The sequence below is a fragment of the Eleutherodactylus coqui genome, chromosome 4, assembly GCF_035609145.1.
Source record: "Eleutherodactylus coqui strain aEleCoq1 chromosome 4, aEleCoq1.hap1, whole genome shotgun sequence".
Lineage (NCBI taxonomy): Eukaryota > Metazoa > Chordata > Amphibia > Anura > Eleutherodactylidae > Eleutherodactylus > Eleutherodactylus coqui.
The window spans coordinates 100,294,526-100,319,279 of NC_089840.1; the positions used below are offsets into that span (position 1 = coordinate 100,294,526).

Consider the following 24,754-nt stretch of genomic DNA (forward strand, 5'->3'; position numbering starts at 1 on the left):
AATATTATACCTGAATGAGTTACTGGATGCTTAGTGTTAGATTTTTTCCTCAACTATTTATGGTAATCCCACCTGGTAATAGCTTAGCTCCTCCTAAAATCTATGTCAAATCCTGATGTAATCACTAATGTCTATTTTCATGGAGCCTTTTGCTCTGTGACACCACACTGTAGAACAAGACAAATACATTACTAAGTGATTGTGAATGTGAAAAATTTAAAGAGTAACTGATTTTTTCAAATATATTTTGCTTATATCATAGCCAATGTGATAATTAGCGAAAATGTAATTAACTTTATTGACCTTTCAAATGCTGGCCAAACAAAGAATAGGAAATGACAGAATAATGACTCACATGCTTATTGAATTCTATGGAGAGGGGAGAAGAGAAGCTTAGACTATCACAGATGTGCATTAGAGATAGTTGTGAGTTATTTACTGTTGTTTATCTATGTCTCCACTGCACGGTACTTCTTAAGTGTTCTCCCTAACTATAATTCTATGTGTATGTGTTATAGACAGGGAGCAGAATCTGCTGTTTTCTCTGTGCGCAATGTATAGAATGCAGCATAACAGTTAGACTCCTCCTACCAGCTCAGACAGAACTGAACATCAGAGCTTCAACCTGCGGAAGGGAAAAGTTGTGATAGATAACAGATGCAAGTCATATAATGGACAATATATTGTTAATCCTCATGTACACACCTGGCAGGTTGCTCTGAAAAGTCATCTGAAAACTTAGGTACACTTTAAAGGGATAATATCACCAAAATGTTTTTGTATTAATTAAAACCAGATGGCCAAACCTTTTCTATTTTTCTAATCTACCAACTGCAGTCCAGGATTTATCTGCATGGGCATACAATATGGTGGATACACCTGTGGGAAACCATCTTTTTGGACCAAATCACAGTTTAATGGACCTGAAAGTTTTAATAATCAAATGACATTTTAAAAATGACAGGATCAGAAAAAATATGGTAATTTAAACTGTGAACTACTTTCTAGACGTTAACACTTGGCTGAATTTAGCCCCGGGCTATATGTCCTATTAACTGGACACTTCATACCCACGACTATATTTGTGATTTCTTAGTCATCACCTCTTACTTTCATCTTACACACAAACCTTAGTCCTTTGACTCCGCTATATCATTATTTAAGGGGAATATATAACCTATATTTTTTTAACTAGTTAAAACCAGGTAGAGAAGCATTTTCCATTTTGCTTATGTTTTTATTTTTGCTCATTGTAGTTATTTTTCTATTCTGTTGTTCGTACATCACTGTGGGCTGCAATCTTTCCTGAGTTGCATTCAACAGCATTAAAATAATTTAGAGATCTGCTTTAAGGCCCATTTAGACTGGACGAATGTCGGGCAAACAATGCCCGACACTCGTCCCCGCGCATACTAGCCCTCAGCAGTGTAGCTGGAGGAGAGTCCTCTCCTTTCTCTCCCCCGCCCTTCTCCATTGGCTTAACATAGCGGCCGTTCAGTACTGAACGGCTGCTATTTACACTGAGCGATCAGCTTATCGTCCAATGTTTATGCTGCATAAACGATGGATGATGAGCTGAACAATCATCGTTCAATGTAAATAGCAGCTGTTCAGTATTGAACGGCCGCTATGTTAAGTCAATGGAGAGGGTCCGGGGAGCGTGAGGAGAGAAATCTCCTGCAGCCTTCCCGCCCCCTTGCTGGCTGCTCTGTGAGCAAGTAAGCTCTTCTAGCTCCCATGCAACAGCATGGGATCGAAGACACACAGGGACGAGTGTCGTGCATCGTTTGCCTGATATTCGTCCCGTCTAAATTGACTCTTACTGCAGGCTCATAGACTAGTCACACAATTGGCAGGGGGGAGCTAATTGACTTTGTATGGGAGACTGTTCTAGTCCTGATCTGTGAACTTTGCAAGAGGTCATTTTGCAAGGAGGGGGAGTAGAAAATCACAGCTTTTACCCCTTGTGAATGGGGAATCCCCTAGGCCTTAGTCACACGGGCGTTTTTTGCCGCGATTTGCGGATCGCATGATGGATGTGCATCCGCAAATCGCATGACCGGGGCCGAAAAATCGCCCGAAAAAACTGCTCCTAGCCGCGTTTCAATGAATGAATTCATGAATGGGTGTGAGTGAGAGCTGCCTCTGATTGGCTCAGCGCTGAGCCAATCAGGGGCAGCTCTCACTCATACCCACTGCAGGCCGGCCGCGCTGAACTCCATCTGCCGGGACAAGGTGAGTATATATATATATATTTTTTTTTTTTACACATTTCTGGATGAATTGCAGGGAAGGGCTTATATATTTAAGCCCTTCCCGACAATTCATCCAGCGCTGTCCGGCAGCCCATTGCTTTCAATGGAGCCGGCTGTATTGCCGGCTCCATTGAATTCAATGGGCAAACATCGTTCTTCTCTGCCACAGCTGTTACAGCTGTGGCAGAGAAGAATGATTTGTCTTCTATATGTTCTCAATGGGGTCGGCGCTGCTGCCACCGGCCCCATTGAGCGCATATGGAGAAGAGAACAGGAATCGCAGATAGGTGCGATCTGCGATTTCTGTTCTATAATTTATCGGACAAGCGCATAAAAAGCACTCATGTGTCCGATACCATTGCAAAGCAATGGTTTTAAAAAATCACCGGACGCATGCTCATGCGCAAATCGCGCGAAAAAACGCCCGTCTGACTAAGGCCTTATAGTGTAATCCTGCCTGTGATGCTAGTGAGATACCTGCTGCAAAGATCTCTACAAATCAGGAAGTGACAGACTAGCATTAGGCTCTGTGGTCAGTGTGAAAAATTCAGGATTTTTTATTTTTTCTATTTTAAATACAGATTGTGATTGAAGTTAAAACATTTTTAAAGAATCTTTGGTGATTTTTTTTTAACACAATAATTTTCTGAAGATACATTCCCTTTAATTAACTGCTGTAGGTTGCTGCCTCTCCAGTCACTGCTGTGCAGGTTTTAACATGTTAAGTCAGTGCAAAAAACGGCTGCCCCGCTAGTGATTTACACAAGAGTAGCATGCAGTGATTCATTTTTTGTGATTTAAGGGTGTGTCTGGTGCCAATATTTATCGAGGACTTTGTGCACAGTACGGAGAAAGTGTTTTGTTACCAAAGTGTATTATGAATTGATAAAGAAGTTCAAAGAAGATCACACAAGTGTTTGCCATGAAGAAGAAGCTGATCAGGAAAAAAGTTCAACAATCAACAGTGCTCGCTATAATGAGATGCACACTGAGGCCTTAGTCAGACGGGCGTTTTTTCGCGCGATTTGCGGATCGCATGACGGATGCGCATCCGCAAATTGCGTGACCGGTGCCTGAAAATCGCCCGAAAATCTGCTCCTAGCCGCGTTTCATTAGAAATGGGCTGGAGCTGTCCAGCGCATTGCATTCAATGGAGCCGGCAATACAGCTGACTCCATTGAAAGCAATGCGCTGCGGGCAAGTGTGGGATGAATTGTCGGGAAGGGCTTAAATATATAAGCCCTTCCCTGCAATTCATCCAGAAAAGTGTTAAAATAAAAAATATATACATACTCACCTGCTCCCGGCAGCCGGAGTTCCGCGCAGCCGGCCTGCAGTGGGTGTGAAGGGGGTGTGAGTCAGACCTGCCCCCTGATTGGCTCAGCGCACGCCGGCAGCCCATTGCTTTCAATGGAGCCGGCTGTATTGCCGGCTCCATTGAATTCAATGGGCAAACATCGTTCTTCTCTGCCACAGCTGTTACAGCTGTGGCAGAGAAGAATGATTTGTCTTCTATATGTTCTCAATGGGGTCGGCGCTGCTGCCGCCGGCCCCATTGAGCGCATATAGAGAAGAGAACAGGAATCACAGATCGCAGATAGGTGCGATCTGCGATTTCTGTTCTATAATTTATCGGACGAGCGCATAAAAAACGCTCATGTGTCCGATACCATTGCAAAGCAATGGTTTTAAAAAACAGCTATCCAAGGGTGTTGTGATGTTGCATAGCAATGCATGTCCACACACCGCTGTCCATACTGTTGACACGCTTCAAAAACTTTTTTTCCCCCTTAGTCCTATCTTAATCCATTGCATTATCACCTGTTTGGATCCCTTAAAGATAGAAGCCTAAGAGGAGGAAGATTCGGGTCTGATGAAGAGGTGAAGACAGCGATGTATTCGTGGCTCACAGCTCAGCCTAATACATTTTTTAAAGCGGAAATGTGAAAGCTTGTTGACAGATGGACAAAGTGTATTGAAAAGCAGAGAGATTATGTCGAAAAATAATGCACTTGTCTTTTCTGAGAGTTGATTAAAATAAATTCTACAGCCAGAGTGCGGATAGTTTTTGACTTGTCCTTGTATAAGACAGCACATAGATCTTCTGAGCTGCGGTATCTTAACAGAAAGATTCAGATTTATAAAAACTGGTATAAAGGAGAAAAAGTGAATAGTTGCCTAAAGCGACCAACTACTTCACTTTTTCCTTTGCATTAATTTTGATGGGTTATCACAATGCACAAAAACATTTTAAAATTGCATATTCAGGTATTCACTACTGATACAAAATAGCATGAATATATGGCACAACAATGTACTCAGAATACAATGTAATTTCTCTAAAAGAGAAAACACTATAAAATGAGCATACACACGCCCACAAAGCAGGTAGTTAATTTTCTGATAAGTCTACATACAATAGATTATGCTCCACCTAGGAATCAAATAGATGTGTAACCTTGAGGATTCGCCTTTGTTCCTTCTCTCAGAAAATGCCTCAGAACTGCATCCTTGAAATCAAATAATGATAGAAATCAGAACTATGTTTATACTTAAACTAACAGTATGGCATAGATGTTTTACATAGTTATACCTCAGGTTGAGACAACTACAAAGGCTTGCATAAACCAAAGTGTATCAAAATAGATTATCCATACATACAGATCTAACACTTCCATTTAAATCAACTTCAAAGCCATTATAATTTTACTATGTATGTCCAAACTAGTTACAAGTATTCTGATATAATTCTTCTAATGTTGCTGGGGCAATGCTTAGTCTAGCTACACTTTGTATACCATCCAGTTGCTCCAATGTATTTAAAATAAAAAATGAAAGTTTGTAAACTGCTTTAATTAAAGGGGTTTTCTCAAAATGTTATAAATTTTATGTGCAAGTGATTTACATTTATTGTCATAGTATGTAAGGCAAAAAAAGCCACATATCCATTCAGTTCAGCCTATTAACCACCAATGTTAATCCAAAGGAAGTAAAAAAAAAACCCTAATGAGGTAGAAACCTATTTTTCCCCTTTTAAGAGAAAAAATTCCTTCCTAACTCCACTCTGGCAATCGGAATAATCCCCGGATTAATAACCATTATAACATATAATATTGTATCGCTCAAGAAAGATGTTCCAGGCTCCTCTTGTACTCTTTTATCGAATTTGCCATCACCACGTTCTCAGGCAGAGAATTGCGTAGTCTCACTGCCCTTACAATAAAGAACCCCCTTCTATGTCGGTGTAGAGACCTTCTTTCCTCTAGACGTAGTGGGCCCCCTCTTGTTACAGTCACAGACCTGGGCACAAAAAGATCATGTGAGATCTGTTTTGTTCCCTGATATATTTATACGTAGTTATTAGGTAGTCCCTCAGCTATCTTTTTTCTAAACTAAATGATCCCAATTTTGATAACCTCTCTGGGTATTGTTGTCCATTAGTGATGAGCGAGCATACTCGCTAAGGGCAATTGCTCTTAGCGAGTACCTGCCCGCTCGAGACAAAAGGTTCGGGTGCCAGCGGCGGGCAGGGAGCTGCGGGGGAGAGCGAGGAGGAACAGAGGGGAGATCTCTCTCTCCCCCCCCCCGCTCTCCCCTGCTGACTGCCGCTACTCACCGCTCCCCCGCGCCGGCATCCAAACCTTTTGTCTCGAGCGGGCAGGTACTCGCTCATCTCTATTGTCCATCCATTCCTTTAATTACTTAAGTTGCCCACCTTTGTACCTGCTCAAGCTCTAATATGTCGTCCTTCAGTACTGGGGCCCAAAACTGTACACGTTCTTCCTTGTCACAAGTCACTGGTCAGACCACACAAGGAATATTAATGCTCTCGTTAAGTGTAGACGCTCGCTGTCGGTCATGCGCAGTACAGATTTTTTTTTAAGTGTTTGTTTTTCCCTCACTGTTGCCAGGCGTTGACATGGGGTATCCAGGTCCTATCCTCAATGTCTATTGTGAATGGGCAGTGGGTCAAACTGCTTACATATGACTTCAGTGGAAGGCTTCTGAGCATATTCCACAGAAAAATAGAACATGCTGTGATTTTAAATCCACGTGCAGAAATCGCAATTGCTTTCAGCTCATCTGAGGAGACATGCAAATGTTCTATTTTTTTCAATGTACGCTAAATATCACAGGTCGTCCACGCGGGTGACCATCACAGATTCTGCAATTGAAATCCGGTTGTGTGAGACCAGCCATACTCTTCTTGTCCACATGGCGTATGTCCACAGGGAGTATGACTGCAGGATTGTACTTTACAGTGGACACATTGGCCAATGTAAGGGTTGCAAATACAGACCACTAGGACCATTTTAATGAAGATTTACAAGGCAAAATAACCTATAATGCAATTTTTAATTTTCTTCACATGGATATAGTTTTCTCAAACACTGGCCCATCAAAGCTGAATTTTCTGTGCAATTGTGTCTTGTAAGTTCTTTAAATTTTAAAATACAAAAAAATAAACACGAGTGAATGGGAGTCCAGCTGGGCTCACATGACCGACTGCAAGGTAATATTTATTTAAAAAAAATAAAACTGTACATATGTAATACACAATAAAACAAGCTGCATTCTTGTTTATGCACATAATATATGCAATAAATATACACAAGTGTGAATTTAACAAAGAAAATCAGTGTACTTTCATTGAAGCCATTCGCTGTGTATTATGCGCACAAATGGCTGTATTACGAACCTGGCCTATCTCTCAAACACCATAGTTGCAGTCAGTATTAGGGCTATTTCACACTAGCATTTTTGCTTTCCATCTAGCTGTTGCATCGTGGGAGCAGCAGAATGGAAGTAAAATGTTTGCTCTCCTGGCTATAGAAAGGCATTCAAGCTGTAGACCTTCCATTTGAATGCGTTTGTGAATTTTTTGTCTCCATGGAGTTTGTCACACTGCAACAAGAGTGCAGACTGCTACATTTCTGTTTCTTGTTCAGAAAATTGAACACAAATTTAATTGCTTTTTTATTTCTGCATTATCAATGGGAGGCTTGAAAACAAAATCGGCAATCTATTTTTATTATTTTCCATTTCTGTGTTTTTATCAGGTTTTATTTCTGAAGATGAGCATAGGGTGAGAGATAGAGGGAGAGATAAACAAGTCAAGTAGTACAAGAAACGTATCTGTTTTAAATGCTAAAGAACGGAAGTGTATGGATCCACCAACAAATGGAAAGAATGCTTCCCATTCTTTACCATTTGACTTCCATTTTGTACAGTTCTGGGTTTTGTAAGTAGAATATGTCAAAACAAATTCCAGTGTGAACTCTATCGTAACTAATATGGTAAATGGTAAAGTTCCCTGGTGCAAGCACCGAGTCATGACCGACTCCTAGTGTAACGTCACATCGTGTCATTTTCTTGGCAGACTGTTTTTGCAGGGTGGTTTGCCATTACCTGCCACAAACTAATATAACTAATATACTGAACTTTAGTTCAATAAACAATTAGAGCTTCAAATAGATCCAGAAAGAGTAGTCCAAGTCCATACCAACAATTGTAGGAAGACGTTAATTCTATGAGACTCCCGGTACTCTACCCATCACTTCAAAATTGTGGCATAAGAATTGTCCCTCTATATGAATTTCCAACAGATTTTTGCAAAGGAATATATCCTATTAACCTCCCACATCCACTCTTTAATGGATAACACAACCTCATTTTCTAGTGTCTAGGAATTAAAGCCTTTGCAGAGTTTAATAAGTGGAATTGTCAATTTATTTAAAATCTTATGCAAATCATCTGTTAGAAAGAACAAATTTCAGAGAGAATTGTATCTATCTTCTAGCAATCTTTAATGATGTTGCCTATCTTTTCCCAATACGGTTTGTTTTTCACCCCTAAACCATATATGGGACATATTCCTGAGAGTATTATTACATCTCCCACAAAGCATAGATAGCTTATTAATAGAGATGAGCGAGCATACTCGTCTGAGCTTGATGCTCGTTCGAGTATTAGGGTGCTCGAGATGCTCGTTACTCGAGACGAGCACCACGCGGTACTCGTCTCGATTAAACGAGCACTGACCATTGAATTCAATGGAGCCGGCAATACAGCCGGCTCCATTGAAAGCAATGCGCTGCGGGCGATCGCGGGGTGAATTGTCGGGAAGGGGTTAAATATATAAGCCCTTCCCTGCAATTCATCCTGAAATGTGTAAAAATAAAAAAAATATATATACTCACCTTTCTGCTGCAGCCGGAGTTCAGCTGCAGCCGCCGGCAGTTCTCCTGAACTGCTTCTCTATACTATTCAGCAGCCGGGGCTTTAAAATCCCCGCCTGCTGAATGAGCTGCCTCTAATTGGTCACAGCCTGACCAATCAGAGGCAGGTCTCACTCACACACCCATTCATGAATTCATGAATGGGTGAGTGACTGCTGCCTCTCATTGGCTCAGCGCAGGGACCAATCTGAATACTGAGAACGATCTTTATGCTCACAGTGCGGGGGGGGGGGCGCTCTTGCCATTATTGTGGCTTAATAGTGGGACCTGGGAACTTTAGATGCAGCCCAACATGTAGCCCCTCACCTGCCCTATCCGTTTTTGTGTCGTTCCCATCACTTTCGTGAATTTCCCAGATTTTCACAAATGAAAACCTTAGCGAGCATCGGCGATATACAAAAATGCTCGAGTCGCCCGTTGACTTTAATGGGGTTCGTTACTCGAACAGAACCCTCGAGCATCGCGGGAAGTTCGACTCGAGTAACGAGCATTTTGGTGCTCGCTCATCTCTACTTATTAACTATTTTGTAGAGCACATCTGATGTTTTTTACGAGTGAGCCTAAACATTCCAATTTCTTGAGTTCTATTTGACATAGAATGAGAATGCCCGTTCCTTAAAATAGCTTTGATTTGAGCTGGGTCTAGTTTAGTGTCTAGTTCGTTATTCCTATTTTGTTATATACCACAGAGGATCCTCACTATTTATTGTGAACTTAGAGTTTGGATATAGCGTAAATAAAAATGTGCGTTTTGCAAAAAGCTTCAAGAAATCAAGTTTTTGGATCTAACTTTAACAATATAAAGTTTTGTGCAAAACTTTCCACCTGTTACTATGTCGTCACTGATTTAGAATAACTCAGGAAAATCATATGTTTAATAGACAACCATAAATAAAATATCCTAAAGAGTGGTTCCAAAAATACAATACACATACACAGAGCTAGAACTTGAAACTCTGGGCTCCCAGTTCAAAATCTATAACAGAGCTCTATACTTGCCATGTGCCATTTATATGCTGGTGTCTTATGTAGGAGTGGAACCTCTCGGGCACCAGGACCACATTTAACTACTACTCATGCCCCCCCCCCCACCCCCACCCTACCGCATAGTAATATCCCTACATGTATGAATATATAGACAGATAGATAGATGCGCACACATAAATACAAACACATTCTCACACACTTTTGGCCATACATAACTGAATGTAGAGGATCATTTTTACTTTGAACATTTTGTACTCTTTCGAAATATCTCATTATCGCCCCCAATTTTGCTGTCAAGAAATAGTGCCAAGAAACTCAATAAAAGGCTTTAAAAAATAAAGGCTTTTGCACCTGAGATTTGGAAGAAATTTTGCAGTCAGCACAGAATAGCACTTGAACAGAAGTTCAGAACATTTGGTGTTGCATTTGAGTGTTATGTTTTTGTAGAGTACATTACTTGGAGCCTAAACTGTGTTGGGACTTCATATAATATGTAAGAATGTTACACACTGTACACTTTGTGACCATTTTCTGTGTTTACTGATTTCTGTTGGGAAGTGTCAGTCTGCTGAGAAATAGTTGATCTACACAAAGCTATGCTGAGACCACATTGTGCATTCATTCAAAATAAGAGACAAGCACATTATCGTAGTTCACAAATACATTCTCTACACTTCTTCATTTTGTTTGTATCTTATCATTTAGGTATGGCTGCTGAGTCAATATTTGGAGCTTTCATATTTTCAGCATCTTCCGGCGGACTTCCGGAAAATGAAATTACTTTTGCTGAAATTTTGAAAATGGAAGGTTATTCTACTGGACTTATAGGTAAAATGAGTTTGAATCATAATATTTATATTGAACGTATTTGAATTGTAATATTTATCACAGAAATGATACAGGTAATTGCACCAGATGGCATAGGTACTGAAAATAATCAGAAAGAAGGATCAACAAATTTTAAAATTATGTAATTGAAATTGATCTATTGGAAAACACTTTTGTGCTCTTCTGACATAGGAAATTTGATTCCAGAAACCAAAAGCTTGGGTTTATACAGGATATAGTCAAAAAGACTGATCCAGCACTATAGCTCAATACTGGTGTCCTATTTTGAAATAACAATAGTGTACAAGAAAAGGAAGGCATGGATGCGTCTCACTCAACTTTGATTGCTGGTTGGGAGCCACATTGATCTCAGAAATGAAAGAGAGCCAAGTATCAAGAAATAATAAATCACAGCTTTTTCAACATTAGCTAATACATAGTTCACTTTAAATTTAACACTGGTAATGTGACATTCAAATTGGAACTGCTCAATGGTTAAGAAATAACTGCAGCAATGTTAGCAGTATGGTCATAACTTAAAAGTCCACACAGCAAGAAGTTGTGAAAAACATATGACTCCCAAGTCACTTGTTGGAGATCATTGGTATAGTGTTTTTTGTGGAGGTCTTCAGAAATAGTGCACTAGGCCATTTAAAAAGTTACTGTCACGTCCGTGCAGACACAAGCACTGCACTCAGCACGAAAGAGGGATGACAACTACAGTATCTGAAAGACTATTGCACCGAAGAACCGTGCACACCACAACTGAAGTACGTAAACCAGATCTAAGGCCCATGACACCAGAGTACAACACTCAGCACAGCAACAGGGAACGTACACACGATAGAAAATATCCACATTAACCCTTGACTTGCTTAACAAGGCAACAGGTCTTTACCTGTGTTGAGGCCACCATGCCACGACGTCGCGACAGATAAGCCGCGACAGTTACAGGTTGATTTACACTGTATATACTATGTATCTGATTTAGCATGCGTTATTTTAAAAGGGGGTTGTCTGCTTTAGACAACCCTTTATTAAATTTACAATCTTATGCCCCACAAAGGTATTAAAGGAGTTAGAGGTCTCCTACTTGGCACCCATCTCAAACCACAGTGAAGGGCTGTGCTATAAAGCAGTTTATTTTCTAGACAAATCATATCTAAGCATGAAAAAATATATTGTTCAACTCCTTGGTGCAAAAAACTCATTTGTTGTTGTGTAAGTGACACTAAATGCTATAAGGTTGATACTAGCTGTTAACCCCTTAGATGCCGCGGTCAATATGGACCATGGCATCTAAGTGCTCAGTGGCTTGTCATGGTGTATGGGGGTCTAACTTGTAATAATTTTTAATGGACTTCCTTTGCATTTTGGTTAGCAGTAAGGGCTCGGTCAGACGGGCGTTTTTTGCTGTGATTTGCGGATCGCATGACGGATGCACATCCGCCAATCGCATGACCGGGGCCGAAAAATTGCCCGCAAAATCTGCAGCTAGCAGCGTTTTCGGTGAAAAGGCCCCGATCAAAGGAGCGCTGTCCAACCCATTGCAATTCAATGGAGCCGGCAATACAGCCGGCTCCATTGAAAGCAATGGGCTGGCGGTGAGCGCGGGATGAATTTTCGGGAAGGGCTTAAAAATATAAGCCCTTCCCTGAAAATCATCCACAAATGTGTAAAAATAACAAAAATATATATATTCACCTTGTCCCTGCAGACGGAGTTCAGCCGCGGCCGACCGGCAGTTCTCCTGAACTGCTCTGTGTAGTATTCAGCAGGCAGGGATTTTAAATGGGCTGTTTTTGATTGGTCACAGCCCACACCAATCAGAGGCAGCTCTCACTCACCCATTCATGAATTCATCAATGGGTGAGCGAGTGCTGCCTCTAATTGGCTCAGCGCAAGGACCAATCAGGGGCAGCTCTCAGCTATTGAATGACAGCTGAGAGCTGCCCCTGATTGGTCCCTGCGCTGAGCCAATCAGCGGCAGCACTCACTCACCCATTCATGAATTCATGAATGGGTGAGTGAGAGCTGCGACCAATCAGAGGCAGCCCATTCAGCAGGCGGGGATTTTAAATCCCCGCCTGCTGAATACTACACAGAGCAGTTCAGGAGAACTGCCGGCCGGCTGTGGCTGAACTCCGTCTGCAGGGACAAGGTGAGTATATATATTTTTTTTATTTTTACACATTTTAGGATGATTTTCAAGGAAGGGCTTATATTTTTAAGCCCTTCCCGAAAATTCCTCCCGCGCTCGCCGGCAGCCCATTGCTTTCAATGGAGTCGGTTGTATTGCCGGCTCCATTGAATTCAATGGGCGAACATTGTTCTTCTCTGCCACAGCTGTTACAGCTGTGGCAGAGGAGAATGATCTTTGTAGTATATGTTCTCAATAGGGTCGGCGGTGCTGCCGCCGTCCCATTGAGCGCATATAATAGAACACAAGGAATCGCAGATCACAAATAGGCGCAATCTGCGATCTGCGATTCCTCGTGTCCTATAATTTATCGGACATCCGCATAAAAAGCGGCCATGTGTCCGATGCCATTGCGAAGCAATGGTTCTATTTATGCGCAGATCGCATGCGCATGCGCAATTCTCGCGAAAAACTGCCCGTCTGACTAAGGCCTAATAGTGTAGTTTTGCGATCAAAAGCAGCAGAACTCAATGAAAACCTAATGGACCTCATTACAAGTCAATGTGATCCATCAGGAATCATGCTATCTGTTTTGGAAAATGATCTATCATGCAATAGATGTCATGGCTTCTTTAGAATGTGTGAATCAAATCTTACTGCAATTCTCAAACATGATGAACATGATGATTATACCATTTTTAAAGATAACTGCTTTACAGCTTTCTCATATTAGTTTGCTAGAAAGCACAGACTCCATGTTTACAGCAGACTTCACACATTCGTCAATAATTTGTCTTATGTGATTAAATAAGTTTATTTGCAAGTTAGAACTTACAAAATAACAATTTTATATTTAGTCTTTAAAAATTCACTCTTGCATATGTATGATACTATTCATCATGATTTGAAAGCTACTTTTGAATATAGATGATATTATTTAGCTTGAAAAAATGATCTCTCCATGTTGATATGACTGATATTCAGATGTGGATTGCACCACTGTATTCGTAGAAACCTGTCAGATTCAACTCTTATACATTGCTTATTTAATGATTTATTACAAGGATGGCCCATTACCACAATTTGAGTTTACAACCACCCCCCCCTATCAGAATTTATTCAAATGGGCACAATGTAAACCACATTTCTTCCAGAGTGAAGTGTATCAACTTTAACAACTGAAAGAATTAAAGAGCTTGCCCCACAATTAAATACTAAAGTTCTCTATAAAAAACTCTCCTGTCTCTTGATATTGCCGATACATACTTGTTATGATGCTGCCTAATGATCTTTTGATTCTCCATAAGAACATCTACTTAATTTGTCAAGTGCTGGTGAGAGGGCATTTTAGAGCACCAGAGAATTTCACTTCAAATAGTAAATGATTACAAAAAACACATTAATATGTCTAAGGACTAGAGATGAGCGAACGCGTTCGTCCGAGCTTGATATTCGTGCGAATATTAGGGTGTTCGGGATGTTCGTTATTCGTGACGAACACCATGCGGTGTTCTGGTTACTTTCACTTCCTTCCCTGAGACGTTAGCGCGCTTTTCTGGCCAATTGAAAGACAGGGAAGGCATTACAACTTCCCCCTGCAACGTTTAAGCCCTATACCACCCCCCTGCTGTGAGTGGCTGGCGAGATCAGGTGTTCGCCTAATATAAAAGTCGGCCCCTCCCGCGGCTCGCCTCAGATGCGGTGTGAGTTAGATGAGGGACAGTGCTGTTTATACCGGAGCTGCTGTAGGGAAAGAATTGGTAGTTAGTGTAGGCTTCAAGACCCCCCAAAGGTCCTTATTAGGGCCACTGATAGCTGTGTGTTGGCTGCTGTTAGCAGTGGGATTTTTTTTTTTCTCAAAGTCGCCTCTGCAGACCGTTGCACCTGGCATTAGGGACAGAAGTGCTGCATAGGCAGGGAGAGTGTTAGGAGTGAGTGTAGCCTTCAAGAACCTCAACGGTCCTTTCTAGGGCCATATTTATCCGTGTGCAGTACTGTCCAGGCTGCTGTTGGCTGTGCTGCATTTTTTTTGGGCTTCTCAAAATCGCCTCTGCAGAGCATTCCACCCTCCATTGATACTGCAGGGAAAGAATTGTATAGGCAGGGCCACAACACAGTTATTATTCATAGAATATACGCAGTGCTGCCTGTTGGTGGGAAAAACCTGAAAACAAATCTATTTGTCCAGCCTCTGTCCGTCCTAACGCCTGTGGACACGTGTGAGCTGCGTGAAAAACATTGCTAAATCATACGCACCCAGCTACGCTTTACTGCTGGCTTCGCCATTTGCTTTCCTTAATTGGGAAAAAAAATACCTGCTCTGCCACAGTTAATAACTCTGCTACCCTCACGTTCTGTGACACATAAGCAGGGACACAGCGCAGTTATTAAACTTCTCAGGTTCATTGAATATACGCAGTGCTGCCTGTTGGTGGGAAAAAACTGAAAAGAAATCTATTTGTCCAGCCTGTGTCCGTCCTTACGCCTGTGGAGACGTGTGAGCTGCGTGAAAAACATTGCTAAATCATACGCAGCCAGCTACGCTTTACTGCTGGGTTCGCCATTTGCTTTCCTTAATTGGGAAAAAAAATACCTGCTCTCCAAGAGTTATAATAACTCTGCTACCCTCACGTTCTGTGACACATAAGCAGGGACACAGCGCAGTTATTAAACTTCGCAGGTTCATTGAATATACGCAGTGCTGCCTGTTGGTGGGAAAAAACTGAAAACAAATCTATTTGTCCAGCCTGTGTCCGTCCTTACGCCTGTGGAGACGTGTGAGCTGCGTGAAAAACATTGCTAAATCATACGCAGCCAGCTACGGTTTACTGCTGGGTTCGCCATTTGCTTTCCTTAATTGGGAAAAAAAATACCTGCTCTCCAAGAGTTATAATAACTCTGCTACCCTCACGTTCTGTGACACATAAGCAGGGACACAGCGCAGTTATTAAACTTCGCAGGTTCATTGAATATACGCAGTGCTGCCTGTTGGTGGGAAAAAACTGAAAAGAAATCTATTTGTCCAGCCTGTGTCCGTCCTTACGCCTGTGGAGACGTGTGAGCTGCGTGAAAAACATTGCTAAATCATACGCAGCCAGCTACGGTTTACTGCTGGGTTCGCCATTTGCTTTCCTTAATTGGGAAAAAAAATACCTGCTCTCCAAGAGTTATAATAACTCTGCTACCCTCACGTTCTGTGACACATAAGCAGGGACACAGCGCAGTTATTAAACTTCGCAGGTTCATTGAATATACGCAGTGCTGCCTGTTGGTGGGAAAAAACTGAAAAGAAATCTATTTGTCCAGCCTGTGTCCGTCCTTACGCCTGTGGAGACGTGTGAGCTGCGTGAAAAACATTGCTAAATCATACGCAGCCAGCTACGGTTTACTGCTGGGTTCGCCATTTGCTTTCCTTAATTGGGAAAAAAAATACCTGCTCTCCAAGAGTTATAATAACTCTGCTACCCTCACGTTCTGTGACACATAAGCAGGGACACAGCGCAGTTATTAAACTTCGCAGGTTCATTGAATATACGCAGTGCTGCCTGTTGGTGGGAAAAAACTGAAAAGAAATCTATTTGTCCAGCCTGTGTCCGTCCTTACGCCTGTGGAGACGTGTGAGCTGCGTGAAAAACATTGCTAAATCATACGCAGCCAGCTACGGTTTACTGCTGGGTTCGCCATTTGCTTTCCTTAATTGGGAAAAAAAATACCTGCTCTCCAAGAGTTATAATAACTCTGCTACCCTCACGTTCTGTGACACATAAGCAGGGACACAGCGCAGTTATTAAACTTCGCAGGTTCATTGAATATACGCAGTGCTGCCTGTTGGTGGGAAAAAACTGAAAAGAAATCTATTTGTCCAGCCTGTGTCCGTCCTTACGCCTGTGGAGACGTGTGAGCTGCGTGAAAAACATTGCTAAATCATACGCAGCCAGCTACGGTTTACTGCTGGGTTCGCCATTTGCTTTCCTTAATTGGGAAAAAAAATACCTGCTCTCCAAGAGTTATAATAACTCTGCTACCCTCACGTTCTGTGACACATAAGCAGGGACACAGCGCAGTTATTAAACTTCGCAGGTTCATTGAATATACGCAGTGCTGCCTGTTGGTGGGAAAAAACTGAAAAGAAATCTATTTGTCCAGCCTGTGTCCGTCCTTACGCCTGTGGAGACGTGTGAGCTGCGTGAAAAACATTGCTAAATCATACGCAGCCAGCTACGGTTTACTGCTGGGTTCGCCATTTGCTTTCCTTAATTGGGAAAAAAAATACCTGCTCTCCAAGAGTTATAATAACTCTGCTACCCTCACGTTCTGTGACACATAAGCAGGGACACAGCGCAGTTATTAAACTTCGCAGGTTCATTGAATATACGCAGTGCTGCCTGTTGGTGGGAAAAAACTGAAAAGAAATCTATTTGTCCAGCCTGTGTCCGTCCTTACGCCTGTGGAGACGTGTGAGCTGCGTGAAAAACATTGCTAAATCATACGCAGCCAGCTACGGTTTACTGCTGGGTTCGCCATTTGCTTTCCTTAATTGGGAAAAAAAATACCTGCTCTCCAAGAGTTATAATAACTCTGCTACCCTCACGTTCTGTGACACATAAGCAGGGACACAGCGCAGTTATTAAACTTCGCAGGTTCATTGAATATACGCAGTGCTGCCTGTTGGTGGGAAAAAACTGAAAAGAAATCTATTTGTCCAGCCTGTGTCCGTCCTTACGCCTGTGGAGACGTGTGAGCTGCGTGAAAAACATTGCTAAATCATACGCAGCCAGCTACGCTTTACTGCTGGCTTCGCCATTTGCTTTCCTTAATTGGGAAAAAAAATACCTGCTCTCCAAGAGTTATAATAACTCTGCTACCCTCACGTTCTGTGACACATAAGCAGGGACACAGCGCAGTTATTAAACTTCGCAGGTTCATTGAATATACGCAGTGCTGCCTGTTGGTGGGAAAAAACTGAAAAGAAATCTATTTGTCCAGCCTGTGTCCGTCCTTACGCCTGTGGAGACGTGTGAGCTGCGTGAAAAACATTGCTAAATCATACGCAGCCAGCTACGGTTTACTGCTGGGTTCGCCATTTGCTTTCCTTAATTGGGAAAAAAAATACCTGCTCTCCAAGAGTTATAATAACTCTGCTACCCTCACGTTCTGTGACACATAAGCAGGGACACAGCGCAGTTATTAAACTTCGCAGGTTCATTGAATATACGCAGTGCTGCCTGTTGGTGGGAAAAAACTGAAAAGAAATCTATTTGTCCAGCCTGTGTCCGTCCTTACGCCTGTGGAGACGTGTGAGCTGCGTTAAAAACATTGCTAAATCATACGCAGCCAGCTACGCTTTACTGCTGGCTTCGCCATTTGCTTTCCTTAATTGGGAAAAAAAATACCTGCTCTGCCACAGTTAATAACTCTGCTACCCTCACGTTCTGTGACACATAAGCAGGGACACAGCGCAGTTATTAAACTTAGATAATTCATTCACTAGAGGCAGTGGGGCCTTTCGTTTTCCAAAAAGGGCAAAAATTATATTTGGCCTGCAGTCTTGCGCCAATTTATTTCCTGCCTGGGAAATCTAATCACTGGTAATACAGCATGCTGAGGGGTAGGGGTAAGCCTAGAGGACGTGGACGTGGACGTGGCCGAGGACGCGGAGGGCCAAGTGAGGGTGTGGGCACAGGCCAAGCTCCTGATCCAGGTGTGTCGCAGCTGTCTGCTGCGCGATTAGGAGAGAGGCACGTTTCTGGCGTCCCCACATTCATCGCCCAATTAATGGGTCCACGCGGGAGACGGTTATTAGAAAATGAGCAGTGTGAGCAGGTCCTGTCCTGGATGGCAGAAAGTGCTTCGAGCAACCTATCGTCTACCCGCAGTTCTGCGCCGTCCACTGCTGCCAATCCGAATCCTCTGTCTGCTGCTCCTCCTTCCTCCCAGCCTCCTCACTCCACTACAATGACACCTGCTCAGGAGCGGGAACACTCCCAGGAACTGTTCTCGGGCCCCTGCTTAGATTGGGCAGCAGCGGTTCCTCTCCCACCAGAGGAGTTTATCGTCACTGATGCCCAACCATTCGAAAGTTCCCGGGGTCCGGGGGAAGAGGCTGGGGACTTCCGCCAACTGTCTCAACAACTTTCTGTGGGTGAGGAGGACGATGACGATCAGACACAGTTGTCTTGCAGTGAGGTAGTAGTAAGGGCAGTAAGTCCCAGGGAGCAGCGCACAGAGGATTCGGAGGAAGAGCAGCAGGACGATGAGGTGACTGACCCCACCTGGTGTGCAACGCTTACTCAGGAGGACAGGTCTTCAGAGGGGGAGTCAAGGGCATCAGCAGGGCAGGTTGCAAGAGGCAGTGCGGTGGCCAGGGCCAGGGGTAGAGGCAGGGCCAGACCGAATAATCCACCAAGTGTTTCCCAAAGCGCCCCCCCGCGCCATGCCACCCTGCAGAGGCCGAGGTGCTCTAAGGTCTGGCAGTTTTTCACAGAGACGCCTGACGACCGACGAACAGTGGTGTGCAACCTTTGTTGCGCAAAGCTCAGCCGGGGAGCCAACACCAACAGCCTCACCACCACCACCATGCGCAGACATATGATGGCCAAGCACCCCACAAGGTGGGACGAAGGCCGTTCACCGCCTCCGGTTTGCACCCCTGCCTCTCCCCCTGTGCCCCAACCTGCCACTGAGATGCAACCCCCCTCTCAGGACACAGGCACTACCGCCTCATGGCCTGCACCCACACCCTCATCTCCGCTGTCCTCGGCCCCATCCAGCAGTGTAGTTCAGCGCACCGTTCAGCCGTCGCTTGCGCAAGTGTTCGAGCGCAAGCGCAAGTACGCCGCCACGCACCCGCACGCTCAAACGTTAACCGTCCGCATCGCAAAATTCATCAGCCTTGAGATGCTGCCGTATAGGGTTGTGGAAACGGAGTCCTTCAAAAGTATCATGGAGGCGGCGGCCCCGCGCTACTCAGTTCCCAGTCGCCACTACTTTTCCCGATGTGCCGTCCCAGCCCTGCACGACCACGTCTCCCGCAACATTGTGCGCGCCCTCACCAACGCGGTTACTGCCACGGTCCACTTAACTACGGACACGTGGACAAGCACAGGCGGGCAGGGCCACTACATCTCCCTGACGGCACATTGGGTGAATTTAGTGGAGGCTGGGACAGAGTCAGAGCCTGGGACCGCTCACGTCCTACCCACCCCCAGAATTGCGGGCCCCAGCTCGGTGGTGGTATCTGCGGAGGTGTATGCTTCCTCCACTAAAGCACCCTCCTCCTCCTCCTCCTCCTCTGTCTCACAATCAAGATGTGTTAGCAGCAGCATGTCGCCAGCAGTCGGTGTCGCGCGGTGTGGCAGCACAGCGGTGGGCAAGCGTCAGCAGGCCGTGCTGAAACTACTCAGCTTAGGCGATAAGAGGCACACGGCCCACGAACTGCTGCAGGGTCTGACACAGCAGACCGACCGCTGGCTTGCGCCGCTGAGCCTCCAACCGGGCATGGTCGTGTGTGACAACGGCCGTAACCTGGTGGCGGCTCTGCAGCTCGGCAGCCTCACGCACGTGCCATGCCTGGCCCACGTCTTTAATTTGGTGGTTCAGCGGTTTCTGAAAAGCTACCCACGCTTGTCAGACCTGCTCGTAAAGGCGCGCCGGCTCTGCGCACATTTCCGCAAGTCCCACACGGACGCTGCCACCCTGCGCACCCTGCAACATCACTTTAAGCTGCCAGTGCACCGACTGCTGTGCGACGTGCCCACACGGTGGAACTCTACGCTCCACATGTTGGCCAGGCTCTATGAACAGCGTAGAGCTATAGTCGAATACCAACTCCAACATGGGCGGCGCAGTGGGAGTCAGCCTCCTCAATTCCTTTCAGAAGAGTGGGCCTGGTTGGCAGACATCTGCCATGTCCTTGGTAATTTTGAGGAGTCTACCCAGGTGGTGAGCGGCGATGCTACAATCATTAGCGTCACCATTCCTCTGCTATGCATCTTGAGAAATTCCCTGCAAACCATAAAGGCAGCTGCTTTGCGCTCGGAAACGGGGGCGGGGGAAGACAGTATGCCGCTGGATAGTCAGGGCACCCTCCTGTCTATTTCACAGCGCGTACAGGAGGAGGAGGAGGATGAGGAGGAGGGGGAAGAGACAGCTTGGCCCGCTGCTGACGGTACACCGGCTGATTGCCTGTCATCCTTTCAGCGTGTATGGCCTGAGGAGGAGGAGGAGGAGGAGGATCCTGAAAGTGATCTTCCTAGTGAAGACAGCCATGTGTTGCGTACAGGTACCCTGGCACACATGGCTGACTTCATGTTAGGATGCCTTTCTCGTGACCCTCGCGTTGCACGCATTCTGGCCACTACGGATTACTGGGTGTACACACTGCTCGATCCACGGTATAAGGAGAACCTGCCCACTCTGATTCCCGAAGAGGAAAGGGGTTCGAGAGTGTTGCTATACCACAGGACCCTTGCGGACAAGCTGATGGTAAAATTCCCAGCCGACAGCGCTAGTGGCAGAAGGCGCAGTTCCGAGGGCCATGTTGCAGGGGATGTGCGTAGATCGAGCAGCATGTACATCCCAGGCAGTGCAACAGTCTTTAAGGGCCTGGCCAGCTTTATGGCTCCCCACCAAGACTGTGTCACCGCTCCCCAGTCACGGCTGAGTCGGCGGGAGCACTGCAAAAGGATGGTGAGGGAGTACGTAGCGGATCGCACGACCATCCTTGGTGACGCCTCTGCCCCCTACAACTACTGGGTGTCGAAGCTGGACACGTGGCCTGAACTAGCCCTGTATGCCCTTGAGGTGCTTGCTTGTCCTGCGGCTAGCGTGTTGTCGGAGAGGGTGTTTAGTGCGGCTGGGGGAATCATCACCGATAAGCGTAGCCGCTTGTCAACCGACAGTGCCGACAGGCTAACACTCATCAAGATGAACAAAGGCTGGATTTCGCCAGACTTCTGTTCTCCACCAGCGGACAGCAGCGATACGTAAGCAATACGTAGGCTGCACCCGCGGATGGAAGCTACGTTCTCTCTCACCATCCAAAACGGGGACATTTGTGCTTCATCAATCTGTGTCTAATATTCCTCCTCCTCCTCCTCCTGCTCCTCCTCCTGAAACCTCACGTAATCACGCTGAACGGGCAATTTTTCTTAGGGCCACAAGGCTCACTCAAATAATTTTTCAGAACAATTTTTATAAGTTTCAATTAGCTTAAAAGCGTTGGAACTTTAACTTGAACCAATTTTTCGTTACACTGGGCTGCCTCCAGGCCTAGTTACCACTTAAGCCACATTAACCAAAGCGATTAATGGGTTTCACCTGCCCTCTTGGCTGGCCATGGCCAATTTTTGGGATGTACATTAGTACTGTTGATACAGCAATTTTTGTGGGCCCTCGCCTACAGTGTAATCAAATTAATTTTTAGCCCACCTGCATTACAGCTGACGTTACCTCAGCTGTGTTGGGCAATGCAATGGGATATTTCTATGTACCGCCGGTGGCTTCCTGGCACCCACCCAGGCAGTGGGTCCACAGGGAGTTAAACCTACATGTGTCCACTTGTAAAGAACCCCAGTCTGACTGGGGCATGCAGTGTGGGCCGAAGCCCACCTGTATTACGCACGACATTACTACCTCAGCTGTGTTGGGCAATGCAATGGGATATTTTTGTGTACCGCCGGTGGGTTCCAGGGAGCCACCCATGCTGTAGGTGCACACTGAGTTTTTAATACATCTGTACACTTGTAAAGAACCCCAGTCTGACTGGGGCATGCAGTGTGGGCCGAAGCCCACCTGTATTACGCACGACATTACTACCTCAGCTGTGTTGGGCAATGCAATGGGATATTTTTGTGTACCGCCGGTGGGTTCCAGGGAGCCACCCATGCTGTAGGTGCACACTGAGTTTTTAATACATCTGTACACTTCTAAAGAACCCGTCTGACTGGGGCATGCAGTGTGGGCCGAAGCCCACCTGTATTACGCACGACATTACTACCTCAGCTGTGTTGGGCAATGCAATGGGATATTTCTATGTACCGCCGGTGGCTTCCTGGCACCCACCCAGGCAGTGGGTCCACAGGGAGTTAAACCTACATGTGTCCACTTGTAAAGAACCCCAGTCTGACTGGGGCATGCAGTGTGGGCCGAAGCCCACCTGTATTACGCACGACATTACTACCTCAGCTGTGTTGGGCAATGCAATGGGATATTTTTGTGTACCGCCGGTGGGTTCCAGGGAGCCACCCATGCTGTAGGTGCACACTGAGTTTTTAATACATCTGTACACTTCTAAAGAACCCGTCTGACTGGGGCATGCAGTGTGGGCCGAAGCCCACCTGTATTACGCACGACATTACTACCTCAGCTGTGTTGGGCAATGCAATGGGATATTTCTATGTACCGCCGGTGGCTTCCTGGCACCCACCCAGGCAGTGGGTCCACAGGGAGTTAAACCTACATGTGTCCACTTGTAAAGAACCCCAGTCTGACTGGGGCATGCAGTGTGGGCCGAAGCCCACCTGTATTACGCACGACATTACTACCTCAGCTGTGTTGGGCAATGCAATGGGATATTTTTGTGTACCGCCGGTGGGTTCCAGGGAGCCACCCATGCTGTAGGTGCACACTGAGTTTTTAATACATCTGTACACTTCTAAAGAACCCGTCTGACTGGGGCATGCAGTGTGGGCCGAAGCCCACCTGTATTACGCACGACATTACTACCTCAGCTGTGTTGGGCAATGCAATGGGATATTTCTATGTACCGCCGGTGGCTTCCTGGCACCCACCCAGGCAGTGGGTCCACAGGGAGTTAAACCTACATGTGTCCACTTGTAAAGAACCCCAGTCTGACTGGGGCATGCAGTGTGGGCCGAAGCCCACCTGTATTACGCACGACATTACTACCTCAGCTGTGTTGGGCAATGCAATGGGATATTTTTGTGTACCGCCGGTGGGTTCCAGGGAGCCACCCATGCTGTAGGTGCACACTGAGTTTTTAATACATCTGTACACTTCTAAAGAACCCGTCTGACTGGGGCATGCAGTGTGGGCCGAAGCCCACCTGTATTACGCACGACATTACTACCTCAGCTGTGTTGGGCAATGCAATGGGATATTTCTATGTACCGCCGGTGGCTTCCTGGCACCCACCCAGGCAGTGGGTCCACAGGGAGTTAAACCTACATGTGTCCACTTGTAAAGAACCCCAGTCTGACTGGGGCATGCAGTGTGGGCCGAAGCCCACCTGCATTAAGCACGACATTACTACCTCAGCTGTGTTGGGCAATGCAATGGGATATTTCTGTGTACCGCCGGTGGGTTCCAGGGAGCCACCCATGCTGTGGGTCGACAGGGACTTCACAATAGGGAGTTGTACCTGCCTGTGTCTATGAATTAAAAAGCCCGGTCTGACTGGGGCATGCAGACACCTTGACAGAATGAATAGTGTGTGGCACATAGGTTCCCCATTGCTATGCCCACGTGTGCAGCTCCTGATGGCGGTGGCACAGGATTCTATTTCTCATTGCTTCTGTACAGCATTGTGGGCTATCGCTCCGCCACTTTTAAAGAGGGTCGCTGCCTAGCCGTGCCAACCTCTGCAGTGTATGCCTGAGGTCCCTCGTCATGGCAGACGCAATTCTAAATAGACATGAGCGTGGTGTGGCATGAGGGCAGCTGAAGGCTGCGCAGGGACACTTTGGTGTGCGCTGTGGGGGGGAGGGGGTGCGGTTGGGCAGCATGTAACTCAGGAGAAGTGGCAGTGGAGTGTCATGCAGGCAGTGATTGTGCTTTGTTGGAGGTAGTGTGGTGCTTAGCAAAGGTATGCCATGCTAATGAGGGCTTTTCAGAAGTAAAAGTTGTTGGGAGGGGGGGGGGCCCACTCTTGCCGCTATTGTGGCTTAATAGTGGGACCTGTGAACTTAGGATGCAGCCCAACATGTAGCCCCTCGCCTGCCCTATCCGTCACTGTGTCATTCCCATCACTTTCCTGAATTGCCCAGATTTTCACACATGAAAACCTTAGCGAGCATCGGCGAAATACAAAAATGTTCTGGTCGCCCATTGACTTCAATGGGGTTCGTTGTTCGAAACGAACCCTCGAGCATCACGGGAAGTTCGTTACGAATAACGAACACCCGAACATTTTGGTGTTCGCTCATCTCTACTAAGGACAGAAAAAAAAATGAAAAACTAAATTCCACAATAGACTTGTGGCAGAAAGGTCAAGATGGCATCGAGTCTTCTTACAAAGCAATGATATGATATTAATCATTATGGTGTAATCTCTGGGAATACAATTC

At 45.5% G+C, this 24,754-nt stretch overlaps 1 protein-coding gene across 6 annotated transcripts in view; it reads left to right on the forward strand.

Moving 5' to 3' along the window:
• The window catches only part of STS (steroid sulfatase), a 327,127-nt gene that overhangs the window by 163,168 nt on the left and 139,205 nt on the right, over nucleotides 1-24,754 (forward strand). For all 6 annotated transcript variants that reach the window (XM_066599916.1, XM_066599920.1, XM_066599915.1 and 3 more), the window contains one exon: nucleotides 10,187-10,309. In XM_066599916.1, coding sequence (XP_066456013.1) covers nucleotides 10,187-10,309 — 123 coding nt within the window. The remainder of the gene's footprint in view (nucleotides 1-10,186; nucleotides 10,310-24,754) is intronic.